General features: G+C 39.0%; 1 protein-coding gene across 1 annotated transcript in view; it reads right to left on the bottom strand.

Moving 5' to 3' along the window:
• cdkal1 (CDK5 regulatory subunit associated protein 1-like 1) overlaps nt 1-16,513 on the bottom strand; it is a 474,679-nt gene that overhangs the window by 134,866 nt on the left and 323,300 nt on the right. The window contains exon 9 of the mRNA XM_056257716.1: nt 14,325-14,491. Coding sequence (XP_056113691.1) covers nt 14,325-14,491 — 167 coding nt within the window. The remainder of the gene's footprint in view (nt 1-14,324; nt 14,492-16,513) is intronic.

The raw sequence follows: 16,513 nt of genomic DNA, 5'->3' as shown, positions 1-16,513 counted from the left end.
ACATGCCACAGTTGTAATATTAATCTTTAGTGAAAAATGTTATTCCCTTAACAGTGATCTTCTATAAATTCTACAACAAGTTAGTCAAAATTTACCACAATACCATGATCGATTCTAGTAAATGTGGTCATGACTCATGAGTAGTTACATTCTCAATAGAATTCAAATGGGTTGCACATTTTATCATCAGCGTCGAGATAGGAACGGCTCGTGCAAATCTTATCACACTTTTGGAGCGTGCTGGTGAATGTGTCTGCGCGCCACTCATGCAAAATTATTAATATTATGTTCTAGTAAAATGCATCACATTCACAATGAACAGTAAAGGAGTAACAATAGAAAGGAAGATCTAATTCCAGCAATAAATGGCTCAAAACATGTGACTGTTTTCATACCAAGTTGTGAAAGCTGACAAGTGTAGGACAACTGGAAGACAAGACCCTGCTATATTAGAGAACATTCTAAAAGGTGCCATGTGAGAGTGAAACCTAATTACGACAGCAAGATCATGCAATCTGTGGTGATTAAAGCTCCCTGTCTCCTGAGAGACGTCTCTGTTCACACCTGTAGAAGTCGGAGCTGGAGTGACCGTGGATAAACGAAAGAAACTATGTTAAGTTAACAGAGCACAAATGGCTTCAGAATGACTCCACTAGAATCACCAGGACAGAAATACTGCTTTATCTGCTGCATTCATGAGCCTCATCGCCTCCTGTCCTTTAGCTAATGTCAGACAAACAGCTTCAACCAGAGTCACTCTTTCACAAACAGACAGAATAAATCGACTGTCCCTACAATGGTACATTAAGCCAGAGACTCTCAGGCGGTTCATTAATATGAAAATGGCCCGTGTTAGGGATGAAATTAGCGTCCGCTCCAAATACAAATTGTGGCGACTCCCCAGAGCCTGAGCTATAATTGACTGAACCGTGAATGTTCACACATCTCTAGATTCAACACTCTGCTCAATTCCTTTACTGCTACCACTCATACTTTCATTCACTTCCAGTGGCGGTTCTACATTGAATTACACCCTGGGCGAGACGCCCTTCGAGCTTTTGACAAAAACTTTTGACAAAAAAGGCTTTATTAAAAGATAAACCTCACATATTTCAGCCTTTAAATCATCTTTATAAAAAGAATGAGTCAATAAAGATAAATTCCTGACATTTATGATGCACAGTAGTTTATCTTTTATTATTAATAGTAAAATTCGGTCCAATTTTCCCATGGCTGTCGTTGCTATACAACCATGCACTGCGCTCTCCACAATGACAAAGTTTTAGTAGCTGATGGATTTCCACCACAGAAAAACACTTGCTGTAGCTCTGCTAAAAGATTTATTTACGGAGAAGAGAAAAACACCCACGTGTTTGGGTGCACCCCCATACTGAAAAGTTACACATTTTTCATCTCGCTGCTCCTGGAAAAAATGAGCACATCGCTTCAATTATGAGCGCGCTTCCCGTGCACCTACATTTGAAATAACGACCTTGAGCGCGCCAAACACGCGATATGTGAACGGCCCCTTGGTGAGTTACCTCCAATCAGGAGACTCCCTTGACATAGCTTCTGTGTACGGCACCTTCTCAGCAAGCAGGGGCGCCATTGCCAATAATTGAATTGAAATGATAGAAAATAGAAAACCTTCGCGGCACAGAGGATTTTTTTAAACTGCTCGTGCCGCCCCCCATGTGACATGAAAAAATGCCGCCCCGGGCGACTGCCCGGTTTCGCCCGTGCCTACTGTTCACTTCCCTATTTTACATCATGGTTTAATTGGCTGGAGTTAAGTCAAGCATTACTATCACTATTGCTCATGACTGGGTTACTGATCTAAACAAACTTAGCATTCAACGTTGATGTATTAAGCACCACAGGCATGAATGATTTCTTAAAAACCTGTCTTGAGGAATGAGCCATGTACTGTTACTCACTAAGAGACTTGGCTTGGTGGACAAAAGAAAACAAAAGAGTAACCCTAGCAACCACCACAAACAACCTAGCAACCTGAGGACAATCATCTTTATATAGTGAAAGTCTGAAATGTTTCTATTTTTCCCACTATATGTGATATTATCAGCTTAACAAAAGAACAATAAAATGAACTCTTTTTTTTTTGCTATGGAACATTGCAGTATTTATTATGAATGATTTATCCATGTAAATCTTTTTATTATTTTTCATTTATGTCCCCTCGTAATCTTTAATCAAAATAAATTCCCCTCGCTCTTGCAGCAACATATTTTCTCTTCACTAATGATTTGTTTAATGTCGCAAAGGTGGGACCAACCTGTCACTCACATGAGATCAAACAATACTAAACCACAACCATCCAACCAATTCCCCATGGACAACAAAGTCATGCATTCTGATTTTTTTTGTTTTTGTTTTTTAAAACAAACTATTTCCAGGTTTAAATTTTATTGTATGACATGACCAGACCTGCTGGATCTGTTTTCGTTATAATCCACTGTACGGTGAACAGCTCCAACTGTTTAAAGGTAGAATTGGTGAAAATTATTCTGGATAGGAGGAAGGTGAATGATGGGAAGAGAAGATGGACAATTGAAACACAAGGTCATCAGGATTGTCATATGAGCTGCCTTTCCCAGGCCATTTTTTTTTTTTTCTTATTTCTTCCAGTCATCGTGTAGTTAACCATGATTTTCAAGACGAATAGCAGCAAGTGTAGCCGAGTGTCTGAACATGCGTGCACAAAGCAGCGTTCCATTAGCCAACCATCACAGAGGCCACGGCCTGACCTCCGTGCTCATCAGCGGCCACTCGCGGTGTGGCCCGTCAGTGGAGGGTGCTTCAACTGAGAGGAGACCACTGCAAAGGGCACTACAGCAGAGCGTACACTCAGATCACAGTTAAGCGCTCTTGTTTTGCTCTTAGAAAGGCTTGCCTTAATGAGGTGATTTCCCCGTGACCTCCTGAACAGAAGCAGGGATGAATTACACTGATGCTGGCCAGCAATTAAAAGACACTTCAAAGAAAAAATGTGAAGGCTAATGTACTCAGTGTGCTCATGTTTTCCAGCACATATCAAATGTGCGCTACTGGCCTGGAGGTTAAGGCTCGGATGGTGCTCAGGTATATGAATGGAGAGTGCACTCCATAGCTCCCAGCACAGAAAGCTTGTATCTCGGTTTAAAGATATCATTTGAAAGCCCTGTTCTTGGATTTCACTGGCGCCACAGCTCTTACAGTATTCATGTAGTGTATGGTGCGGCACGCTTCACGGCATGTTAACCGGCGGGTATGATTTTATGACTGTAAATTGAAGGTGATATGCTCTGGCTTTGGAAAAGCTAAACTTTCATGCCACCAAGTTTTGCTTCCTAAAATAAGATGACATCAAAGAGAGATTTAAGTAATCAGAAGCATGTTAAAGAGGAAGTTGAACCTCCAGCTCTCTGCATTTAAATTGGGCTCCGCCACACTCTTAAATAAAACTGAATGTAATTGTAAACTGTCTGAATGGGTACGACTCCTCACCTACAGTGAAGCCACATGATCTGATCATAACTGAAGATCCTGATGAAGAGGACAGCGTTCCACAGTTTATTGTGTTTTTCTCCATTAGCGTTCCCCAAGACAGTGGTTCTCAACTGGATTGGCCATGAGACCCACGTCCAAGATGGGCGCCCGGTGGTGTGTTTGGCTGCTCGTCTGGCTTCGTTTGTTTTATTGTTTTTGTTGTTTCTATTGTGTGTATTCCCCAAACTAAGCCAGTCTCACTGGACTTATGATCGTCAAACGTTACTTCATGTTCAAACAGCCGTATCTAACCTCTCTGGTGCTGCTCAACGCCACTTTTATCCCTGGCTCACGAGATCTCTACCGCCTCAGATACTTCGTCAGACGGGGAATGTCGGCAGAAGGAAGAAACGCTGGAGGAGACGCGGCTGTAGAGCAGGTGAATCAGTGAAAGCAAAGATAACTTGGATCGCCTTTTCTCAGAGGGCGTGTGATCTGCGATTCCCTTGTCTTCGTACTGTTTATCCGGAGGTGTTGAATGCCGTGTTGAGGCCTTCTCTTTCAAGATCGCATTACTTCAAGAAAGGCATACACCTGGATAACCTGCGCTATCCGAGGAAGGTAGACGAGCGTGGAGGCTCAAGTGCACCGACCGGGAACACAGTGGTAAGGATGGCATTAGTTAATGCCAGATCCCTTTCAAACAAGTCATTTATTTTAAAAGATTTTTTTTGTATCGAACAATTTGGACTTTTTATTCATTGTTGAAACTTGGCTGAATGCTACTGAACTCACTCCTATTATTGAAGCGACTCCATCTGCCTGTGATTTTTTTTTAGTTCTCCCAGAAATTCTGGTCGGGGTGGGGGCCTCGCCAATGTTTTTAATAAATGTTTTAAATGTCGTTTATTGCCATCCATGAACTATCAGAGTTTTGAATCTCAAGTGATGATGATGGAAAGTTAATGGGATTAGAGCTAGTTTTTCTACTTTGGCTTCAAACCCAGGTTTAATAGATGTAACCGGATTGTGTTTTAATCAGTTTGAACCTGTCACTCTCTGATATCAAGGACATTATTCTTCACTTAAAGTGTTCATCTTAGCCCAGCGATGCCGTTCCGTTGTGCATTTTTAAGGATGGTGTGGACATTGTTAGCCCAAGCATTTTATCCATTATTAATTGTAGCCTCCAGAAGGGGGTTGTGCCAGTATGTTTTAAGCAAGCTATCATTGAATATATTTAAAAAAAAAAAATAAAAAAAAAAAAAAAATCTGGATCCGTATAATTTAAAATATTATTGACCAATATCTAAATTACCCAGCCTAGCCAAGATATAAGACAAAGTTGTATTCGGACAACTATCTACTTTTTTAACCAACAATAATATCTTGGATAAATTCCAATCTGGCTTCAGGTGTGGGCATAGTACAGAGTCAGCACTTTTAAGGGTTGTAAATGACCTCTTGCTATTTGGCGATGCTGGTAATCATGCAGCTTTAATTCTTTTATATCTATCTGCAGCTTTTGATACCATTGATCATTCCATCCTTCTGAACCGCCTAACTCAGTTTGTTGGAATTCAGGTTTGTCTCTTACTTGAAGCAAAGATCTTTTACAGTTAAGCTTGGGAATTATTTTTCCTCTCCAGCATCTATTGACTGTGGGGTCCCTCAAGGATCCATTTTGAGTCCAGTCTTGTTTTCACTGTACATGCTTCCCTTAGGAATGATTTTTTTTTTTTTTTTTAATGGTATCCTTTACCATCTATATGCGGATGACACTCAAATTTATGTACCTTTGAGGCCAAATAGTGATGACACAGGGGCAACACTTCTTAAATGTCTGAAGGAAGTAAAAACGTGGATGGCCGATAATCTTGTCCAACTAAATGAACAGAAAACAGAAATGATTATCTTTGGCCGTACAATTGGTAATAAGAGTGTAAATGATAACTTAGGACCTTGGGGTTTAGATTATTGCAATTCCATTTACCTTGGGACTTGTCAGTCGCATATCGCACGTCCCAAGTTAGTTCAAAATGCTGCTGTAAGATTGCTTATGAATGCAAAGAAGACAGATCATATCACTCCTTTGTTATCCTCATTGGGCTGGTTACCAGTACAATATAGGATTCATTACAAGATTTTACTATATGTTTTTAAAGCAGTTTATGGTATGGATCCAGAATACTTGGTGGAGCTCATTAAGCCTTATAAGGCAAATATATCACTAAGATCCTCAAATAAGTTCCTGTTAACTATCCCACGAGTACGTCTTAAATACAAGGGTGATCGTGCTTTCGCTGTTGCTGGTCCAAGATTATGGAACGACCTACCCTTTTTTGTTAGATCTTCCCCAACATTACATTTTTAGGTTTCGTCTAAAGTCTCACTTGTTCTCGCTTGCATTTTAGGTCACTCTTTTAATGGGTGTTGTACTTTTTTTTTTATTGTTTATCTTGCTGTTTTGTTCTCGGTCATTTGTTATGAGAGCTGTTTTGATTTATATAATTTGTAATGTACAGCACTTTGGAGCTACTGTGTAGCCTGGAAGGTGCTTTATAAATAAATAAATAAATACAAAAAAATAAAATACCCACATTTTCCCATGATCATTAAGCCGCAACCATTTTTTTTTTGTAATTTGACCTAATATGTCAAAATAGATCGTTTTTTTCTACTAACTTTATTTGTATTATTTTGTAATATACTATTTTAGTAGTATACTATTATTTTATATATATTTTAAATGCAGTTTACTTAATTGTTTAATGTATTATTAACATAATTATTCATAGCATTAATAATTAACTAATTTCATTTATTTAATTTTTTTTAAAAATAGTTACAGGTAATGAAAGATTACAGGTACTTTTTGCTATGGTACTGAAATCGGTCTGTGGAACCATGACATTTTACTGGTATGGGTACCAACTACTGAAATTTACCTGTCTAAAGGGCATTCACCCCTGATAGCCTTTTCTCTACACATAAGAGCACAATTATTAGTGCATGAAACCCATTTTCTTCAGAAAGAGTCAATTTTGTAAGTGACACGTAAGGTCTCTCTCAAACAGCACTGATCAGTCCTCTCCTGTCTGATAGGTGCTTCTGCCATTTCAAAACGCTGAGAAGAGGGTCCATAAATCACACATCTGTTCTACTAAACACCTCTAATACTGCTAAATGAGTCCTCAGAAAGAGTGTCAGACAGCCACTGCCTCAGCCTCCCAAATCGCAGTCATTTACCAGCGCTGTGAAAGCTCTCCACCCGCAAAAACACTTAAGAGGGAGTAAATGGAGGAGATCTCTCAAAGTCAGGGGGATGTGATCAGATGAGAGGAGGAACAGTTCTAGTGTTAGCTAGCGTGTCTTACACCAGTTTCCCTGAGATGATTTAGGAAATGGCTAAAGCCTGTGAGCTTTGAGAGGACGTGTCATATGTCTGTATGTGAGCGGGGAGTGGACATGACCTCTCCGGACAGCATTTGGTTTCAGGTGTGGGGTTGAGGAGATGAAGCGAGGGCTCAATTGCAGGAAAAACGGGTTTTTAATAAGTATAAAAAATAAAACAAATACAAACAAAAACTACCCCGAGGGGGAAAACAAGACAGACTTGACTTGGAAAATAAAAGACTTGATTTGACTTGACTGGACTTGGCAACAGCATCTAGGCAGGACACAAGAGGTACATTCGACGACGAAACAGCACAGGACTGCAAACACAGGGAGAATAAATAGGGAGACCAAACAAAGGAGGTAACGAGGGAGGACAGGTGGGTGCAAATTAGAGTCCTGCGCGGGACTGTTTTCTTCATCCCGCTCCCGCCGAATTTCTGACCATTACCGCCCGCTCCCGCGACGTATGTGTTACAGTCCCGCCCGCTCCCGCAATATGCATGTCCACTCCCGCAATATGCATGTCCACTCCCGCCCGCACCCGCAAAACTCTGAGAATTTATTCCCGCACAATAATAGAGATGCATTGACTTTGTGTCTTCTCCCGTCCCGCAGGAAAAAACACGTATTTGTATTGCTGTTATTAACCCTCTGGGGACCAGAAACGCGCCCGCGCGTTTTGCCGTTTTTTTTTTCACATAGCAGAAAAATAGACTTAAAATACTCTGTTGATTTTGATCGTACATATAAGTGTTATACATCAATCGATCCTGTTAATTGTCTATTATTTTTCTGTATACTCACAATAAAAACAAAGTTTTGTGCTTTTTGTCAAATAAAGAAAAATAAACATGATGCGAGTTTTGCCTTCTCTCTGTCAGTGCAGTCCATTCTGAAACACGTCCGAAAAATTAACTCTAACTCTGCAAATACTTGTCATACAGGCACGAGAGATTTTTCTTTATGAAGCTTGAATTCTCTTCTTTTCAATGAAGTAATTTATATAAAAAAGAAATATTCTCAGTTTATGTAATCTGTATGAAAAGAGAGTGCTGTCAGATTTTTTTTCCCCAGCTCATTACACTTCATTACGCGTTAATCTGACACGCCCACGGAGGACGCGCGCTATTCAAACGCAAATGTCGAGGCAAGCCATGACAATGCCCACATCAGCCGTTCCACCGCGGCGGTAAAATGTGTGGTGTATTTGCTGCCTTTTACCGCCAAGAGGCGCTACAATCATAGACTCTGAAAAGTGTTTGTTTATTCTCTCTAATGCGTAATCTGCCGCCGCACCGCACTGATTCAGAGCGATTGAAAGCTGGTAGCAGATGTATTCAACAAGTGAAACGTAGTTAAAATAATTCATAATCACAATACTGAAATTAGGCTACTGAAATGAAATTGAATAAATAATGAAAAAATAAAACATTGCAATAAAAACATTTACAGACGCACAGACGATAGCTCAGTGGTTAAGGCAACAACACGAGCTTCGAGGAGCTTCAATCGACCCGAGATCGAATCTCAATGTGGCATACATGTTGTTAACCGATGTTGGCCAACAGCGTTTGTATTTAACCTTCTTGATGCTTAAATAGCTAACTGTTTATAACTGTTTACTTATTTAAAGTCAAGAGTTTTGTTTAATTATTATTACAACATAAATTTGCTACATCCCTGGAACCGCAGCACTGCACAAAGGACATAAACTGATGAAGGAAGATTGTCAGCCGATTGCATCAGAAAATGAAAATGAAGAAGCTCGTCTTTAGTCTGCTAAATTATTGTGTAATGTAAAAGAACACTAAAATTACTTAAGTTTGAAACCAAGTTCGAACATTTCAAGGTTTAAATAAAGTGTCGGGACAGTTTTTTTTTTATTTAAAACAGGGTTGCATCGGGTTTAGAGTTTATTTATTTTGCGATGCAAAATAAGAAACACTAGGCTAATCTTATTCTTGCGACATTTTAAATTTGTATTGCCAAAGAAATTACAGCTATATTAAACAATTAAAACAGTAGGCCTACAAAACGAAAATTGTCCAAAGCAACATAATCAAATTAAAACATGCGTTTTTCTTTGCCTCTCTCGCGCTGAATCTCTTTTTAACAAGTTTATTTAGTCTCCCTCGCTCTCCATATGAAAGAGGAACATTAACACCTAGGCCTATTGTCCTGCGCGCTCGATACAGCACTGAACTGTCCCTCCAACCCCCCACCGGCTATCGGAGTCTGAGGCTGATTTAACACAAAGAGAAGTCGCAATTCACACTTAAATCGCTATTCTAGACAGTGTTGATAATGAAGGAATTAAATGATTTAAGTTACATGTAGCCTAGTGATATTTCTGTCATAAAAGTTTATTACTAAATATTTCATTATTTCAGTAATTCATGAAATAAAACTGGTTTGGGCCAGCTTTTTCCAAGCAAAACTAAATATAATCTGAAAAAACGCATGTTAATTTGTTGTCATGAACAAAATGTTCAACTCAATATTAAAGTCTACAGGGATCTTTGGATCCTTTCAACCAGGCATGCAATTTGTGAATTAAGTTTTTTTTATTTTTTTTTATTATTCAAATAAATATCGAACCACGGTGCTTCGTGGTAATGCTGCTAAATTAAATAACATGTATTGAATAATTATGAACTTAAATGAAACAATATCGCAACATTTCGACAAATACATTATTTGATCTGTTTTTACATTTTAATCCAGGGCGATTTAGCCTGCTACATTTAATTAGAGCGAGATTTTCACCCTTGTCATTTTTTCATTGGGAAGCGCTTACAGGCTACATGTTTGAGTACATCCTCTGTACCTCTCGTTTTCATATGGATTACATAATCAGATAACATTTATTAGCCAGAATATTTAGACATTTAAAGGCTTTAGACAGAGCCGATTTCTTATAGTGACTGAGCTGAAGTGGCTTTCGGTTCATTTTTGTGACGCGCAGTTCCTGGAGACAGAGACGACAGATATACTGTTTTTGTCGTTAGCAAAAGTTCGAATAAAACCCGACTTTAGAAAAATGCACAGGGCCACTCGGCGTGGTCTGCCAAAACACTTAATTATAAACTTCAATATTTCATTCAAAATAATCTCAAAACGCTTTGTGAAATTTTGAAAAGCCGTGCATGCATTAAGGCCACTGGAACTAATGAACAACTGAAACGCTGGTTTTGATTTTATTGTTTGTCGTTGTTTAAACGTGCTTGTTGCATATCTCTATTTTATATTTGATATGGTCTATTGGTGAAGTAGCCTATAGCATTGATTACTGTGGAGGGAGGGGTGTGGGGATTCAAATAATTCAGCAGAAGCAGGGATGTTTAGACCAGAAGGAAATCCCCGTCCCTCCTGGCAAATCACACTTTACTTAAAACCATGTTTTTAAAAACTCTAGGTTGTAGGGAATCAAAATAATAATAATAATAGGCCTAATAAAAAAAAAATATATATATAGGCTATATATGTAAAATTACTTTTTTTACAGAACTGCTTTTGAAATTACGATTGGTAGCCTCGTACGATTGGTGCAACGTCGTTCTGTTGGATACTATTGTTCCTAGTGTAAAATGGAAATGCATGGTAATTTTATTTTATAAATATAACCAAAAAACTGTATGGTGTAACAGAGTTTTAGAGCTAGACAAATCTCTCTGCATTAATAAATATAAAATTTGCAGTAGACCATGTTTGATCGGGATTTGAACCCGTGTCATCTTGATGATCGAACCGTAAGTTCTACCGCTCGGCTATGAATTTTCTCACTGAGAAAAACGCCCAAACGTTTGTTTCTCACATGAGCGAGAAAACGTTTTGTCGTTAGCCTGTGAGTGTAGGCCTACTTTAGCCTACCTACATGAATAAAAGTAGACCTTTTACAGTTTTAAAAGACGATATCTTATCTGTATGACCAACAATTACGCAGTAAGTTCTTTTAGCTGTTATGAGAAAAATAAATCCAAATGAACGCGCCGCCGCGTTTGTCAAACTCTAATTCAACATGCCAGAATAAAGCCAGATTTTAGAATAATGCATAGCCACTCAGCGTGGTGTGCCAAAATACCCTAATTATAAACTTCAATATTTCATTCAAAACCATCTCAAAACGCTTTGTGACATTTTAAAAAGCCGTGAATGTATTAAGGCCACTGGAACCAGGATCGTAACTGAAACGCGCTGCATGTCTCAATACAGGAAGCGCTGGTTCAGATTGTATTGTTTGTTGTTTAAACGTGCATGTTGCATATTTAAAAATATTTGTTTAAAAATAAATGTTTGTTGTAGGCTTATTTGTAAATTACCATAACTTGTAGAATTTCATCCTTACTGTTAATTGACATTAGCCCCACTTACGTTTTGATAAATGTCCCTTTGCGCCACCTGGCGGTCATTTCGCGAGCGACTTTGAAATGCGACTGGTTTATTTTTATTGTATTGGTCTACTTTAAAAAATAATACTTTATAAGACATTTATGGGAAAAGACTATTTTCTTTTCAAGATGTTTCCAACTGTAACTTTGAACCAATTCTGTAGAATGGCCCATATAGCATTTGACCAGGATTTGTTTCCAGGTATGACTAAAAATGTGCTTTTGGCTTTCATTTATATTTTTATTGTTTGTATATATATATATACATGTGTGTGTGTGTGTGTGTGTGTGTATATATATATATATATATATATATATATATATATATATATATATATATATATATATATGTATATATATATATATATATACATGTAGGCTATATATAAATACAAGAAAGAATGCTATGACAATATATATATATATACATGTAGGCTATATATATATATATATACAAGAAAGAATGCAATGACAATATATATATATATATATATATATATATATATATATATATATATATATTGTCCTTACATTCTTTCTTGTGTGACACCCCTGAATGAAAGGCTCATTATTATGCAGGGTCACTGTCTGAGAACAACTTAATTATTCATGATAGGGGTTGGGCCGTTCCGCCCATCCGCATATTGCCTTGGCAAACAAAAAAATGTTTTTCACAATTTAAAACAATCTATTGTTTTATGTGAATGATTAGGAAGGATGATTTTCAGATCATTTTGAAGCAAAAACTCGAGGCAACAACGTACATTAGTCAAAAGTCTTGTGGACTCATATTTAGTATGTTTTTTGTGTCCTTATTTCAAAAACTTTATTTTTTAGTTTTTTCAATAACCACGCATAAACAATATTCTCTCAAAAATACAAACATGTACATACATGTTGCTAACACATTATGGTAGCCCTGTGTGTGCTAAATAGAGTTTAATTTCACCTGTGCCATTAATATGTTTATAAGCAACTGAAAAAAGCACAAATGTCAGAGCATGTCAAAACATCTCAAGGACCCCAAAAACACCTTGGTCCCCAGAGGGTTAAAGAGATTCATGGGGTTGTTTGTTTCGTTTCCCTGGCCTGCATGTATTCTGACGCATTGATCAGGAAGATGAATAGTAGTCCAAATGTCAGACTTGCCTTGCTTAGGTTTTGTGCTGTAATACCTCGTTTGAGGTTCTCTTCCACATCATTGACATCTCCATCATGTCGCTAGGCTATCTTCCGATCCCGCAGTTGTTTTTTTTAACCGCCCATTCCCGCCCGCAGCAAAGTTAAAACCGCCCGCTCCCGCGAGATTTGCGTTGGGTCCCGCGGGACCCGGCGGGACTCAATCCCAATGCAGCCCTCTAGTGCAAATGAATCAATCAGGTAACGAGGGAGGACAGGTGGGGCAAACAAATCAATAATCAGGTAACCAGATGGGAGGGGCTAGACAATCAACAGGAGAGCACATGGCACAAGGGCCCTGTCCCAAATGGAACCCTAAGCACTCGCGGTCTTCCTCTGAGTCCGCACTTTCGTAACGTAATGCCGCTTTGACTGTCGGGAAGAAGTCTGCTGTGGAGTCCGCATCAGCACGGGCTCGGCAAGGGTGCGCATCAAGGGCGCAAATCGACCACACGGGGCGCTCGCGAGCACCCTTCTGAGAACTAAAAATGACAAATGGGACACACTACGGTCTCACGGACTTAACGGACACGCGCACGCGGCAGCCATTGTAAGTCCACAAGACCAAAAGTGCACATGAAGTGTGTCATTTGGGATTGGGCCTAGGAAACATACATGACAAGCCATGTGCTCACACCAAACATGACTTGAACACAAGCACATGGCCAGTAAAACCAATCACCAGCCATGTGCTCACACAAAACGAGACATGAATAAGCAGCTAATGAAAACACTTATAAGCCACGTGTTCACCCAAAACATGACAACATGAAAGCACACAGCTAGTGTAAAACACAAGCTGTGTGCTACACAGCACAATACAAAGCATGAAAGCACATTAAACAAGGCACACAGACAAGACAAAACAGAAGTGTCAGGGCTCTGTCACAAAACCAAGAAATAGACTAGACAGAAGTGACAGAACCCTGACAATTTGGTATTTCCATCACCATTACCTCATTCTTACAAAGCATCTGATGCAACACAAATACCATGTGTTTTACCCACCAACGAGGAATTTATAGTCCCACCTGCTCTTGTAGCAGAAGTCAATAGCCTTTGTCAATCTTCAAGAAAGCTGCTCCTTGCAGGAGTGATCTAGCATTCGTGCTCTGCCGCTTCCCGCAAGACAAATAGACGCATCAAAGAAGCGATATGTATTTAAAAATACTTGCTGAGCACATGGAAATGAAATAAGGACAAATAGTCCAATGATGGAAATCAAATTAGCACATAAAAAGAAATAACCGTCCTCTAGCACGTATACAAGCACGCCTACATTTCTAATTAGCATTTCATTGTTATTTCTTTTCATTTAGGGGGAGGGGGAGGGAGGGGGGAATCATCGCTTTTTAATTTGAATGTAACAGAGAATAAATGTAACATATACATAAGGGGACAAAATTACAACCTCAATTAACCCTCCACAAATTAAAACTGCTTCTTCAGAATTTCTTGCAGCCGTCTGAGGGATTACAAGTGTCCTCAGCATCTGGGGCTCCAAGGAGATAACGCACAGCATTATGGGTATTGTTCTAGAATGATGGAATTGAGACTGAGATGGAAGTCAATGAGCTCTGAATGAGGTGTCACTACAGTCACTACTGTATGCTAGAAAACAACCAGACGAACACGCGAGACACTAAAGGCTTGGGCACACAAACAACAATAGAACACCAGGACTTAACTACACTAAAACTGCTCACGTGGATTATTTATATGCTATAATAAATTAGCATATAAATAATTTACTGTGTCATTTAGTGTGGGAAAGAGCAAACCCACCTTAATGAATGAATGAAACACTGACACAATTAACAATTAATCATCTACTGCAAGATCTTAATGGTGAGGTGCATGATGAGGATGTACCTCCAGATGTTCCAAAATATAGGGTGGGTTGGTCATGCCCAGGCGCAACATCGCTCCCTCTGGGATCTCCTTCACCAGTTCCCAGAGCAGAGACGGCAGGTCAGTGCCGATGTCCCGGCCATACGCACCCGTGTCCTCACTGGTCAGCCAGATCTCACAGACACCCTCTGCAAGAAAAGACAGCGGCCGTGTTGTGTTGATTAAACATAGCCATTTTGCATTCAATACAGGAAACCATTGTTATTTAATATTTCTAACTGAAAGTTTTTTCCAATTGCTTTTGTGCCTATCAGTTTAGAAAAACGTTGGCGTCTTTTGTAAGCAGTTTCATCTGGTGTGCTGCCTATGAAGACAGTCACTTGAGGTTTCATCTCAGTTAGAGAAAAAACTTATACTCTTAATTCTTGACTAAAGGCAATTTTCATACACAGGCCAATTTTGAGATTTTGCTTCCATAACATGCCTTCTTTCAGACTAGTGGAAAGAAAACACATTCAAATGTGTCCTTCGGATGAGACGTTAAACCGAGGCCCTGACTCTCTGTGGTCACAAAAAATCCCAGGATGTCTTTCGAAAGGGTAGGGGTGTAACCCCGGAATCCTGGCCAAATTTGCCCAGTGGCCTCTGTCCATCATGGCCTCCTAATAATCCCCATATATATATATATATATATATATATATATATATATATATATATATATATATATATATGTATACCAATTGGCTTCATCACTGTCTCCTCTCCACCAGTAAGCTGGCGTGTGGTGGGCGTTCTGGCACAATATGGCTGCCGTCGCATCATCCAGGTGGATGCTGCACACTGGTGGTGGTTGAGGAGATTCCCCCTTCTATGTAAAGCGCTTTGAGTGCAGAGAAAAGCGCTATATAAATGTAATTAATTATTATTATTATAAATGTTAATTGTATTATACTTTATCTATTTGCGTCTGTAGATGTTAATTACAATATATCTTTAAAAGCCGTGAGTTTTTTTCTCCTGCACAGAGTCAGAAATATCCACTTTAGCGGCACTTAAATACACCAAACTTTCCATTTTAATTTCTTTCTACAGATTTATCATTATCATTTTATCCTCTGTCTGTTGACAGCATTTTCTGATTTATGGAGTGATAAAGAGAGATATCCAAAATTGCCTCTGTAAAATCCTCTAATACGTGAACAAAATCAAACAAGGTAATGGTTAATTAGAAAATTGCATTTATAAACATAACATTTCAGAAAACTTGATACAAATCATTTGGTCTTTGTACAATCACATACTGTGATTAATCTACTGTTTAATTATGGCCATATCTATTTGGTTTTGTTGTTTTTTTCATCTGTGGTGCCTTGCGAAATACCATAGTAAATAAACGGATAGGACAGGATTCTGAGTTAGGATGTTTCTGTAATAAAGCCCCTGACCTCTAAGGATAGTAAAGAGATAGACAGCTCACAGTGCTTGACATTAGACCGTTCTACAGACAATGGATGGTAGTCATGTAGTCCACAAATGGAAACCAGTTCAGACACAGGTCAGAGATAAACTCTATAGCAGCAGATATCTCAACCATCATGTGTTACTTCATGCTCTCCAGAGCACCAGATGATGAAAGCTTCCTCATTGGGAGATCAATCTCGCACGCTTTCTTGCACTGTGAGAGACTTAGGGTATCATTGGTTGTGGAACGTTCAGCCCATCATTTCATGACTTTGCATCAAATCTGAGTCTCTGCTGGATGCTACTTACAATGCAGAGACACAATTAGCAAAGGCATAAGGATTCTTAAACATGCAAGTGAGTGAAGAGAGGCCACGTGCATGGTTAATTTAAAGGAAGTTAGCGTTAAGTCCAGATCAAGGCCATTAGGGCAGCTCTGATGGGTGTCCTTCTGCTTGCATTATTAATCTAGTGTCAGCGAAGTGGAAGAGAAGGTTAGTGCTTCTTGAACATCCCCTGATCATTATAAAGCCATTTTCTCTCAGGGCCATTCAGCAGCTAATGTATGATTCAGCATTGCTCCATCAAATTGCAGGGGTCCAAGTGAAACGACAGTCTGGGCCGTAACAAGTATTTTTTGTGTCATAGGGCTGAATCTGACAGGAGACAACTGACTGTGATGGACAGAGCAAGTGTTTTCTCTTAGATGCCAAGTCAAGTCACATTTCTTTATACAGTATATAATTTT

Source organism: Rhinichthys klamathensis, unplaced genomic scaffold (assembly GCF_029890125.1).
Source record: "Rhinichthys klamathensis goyatoka isolate OS25496 unplaced genomic scaffold, OSU_Roscu_1.1 h1tg000006l_1, whole genome shotgun sequence".
Classification (NCBI taxonomy): Eukaryota; Metazoa; Chordata; class Actinopteri; order Cypriniformes; family Leuciscidae; genus Rhinichthys; species Rhinichthys klamathensis.
Note: the sequence above shows the minus strand (reverse complement) of the source record. Positions and strands in the feature narration are given on the sequence as shown.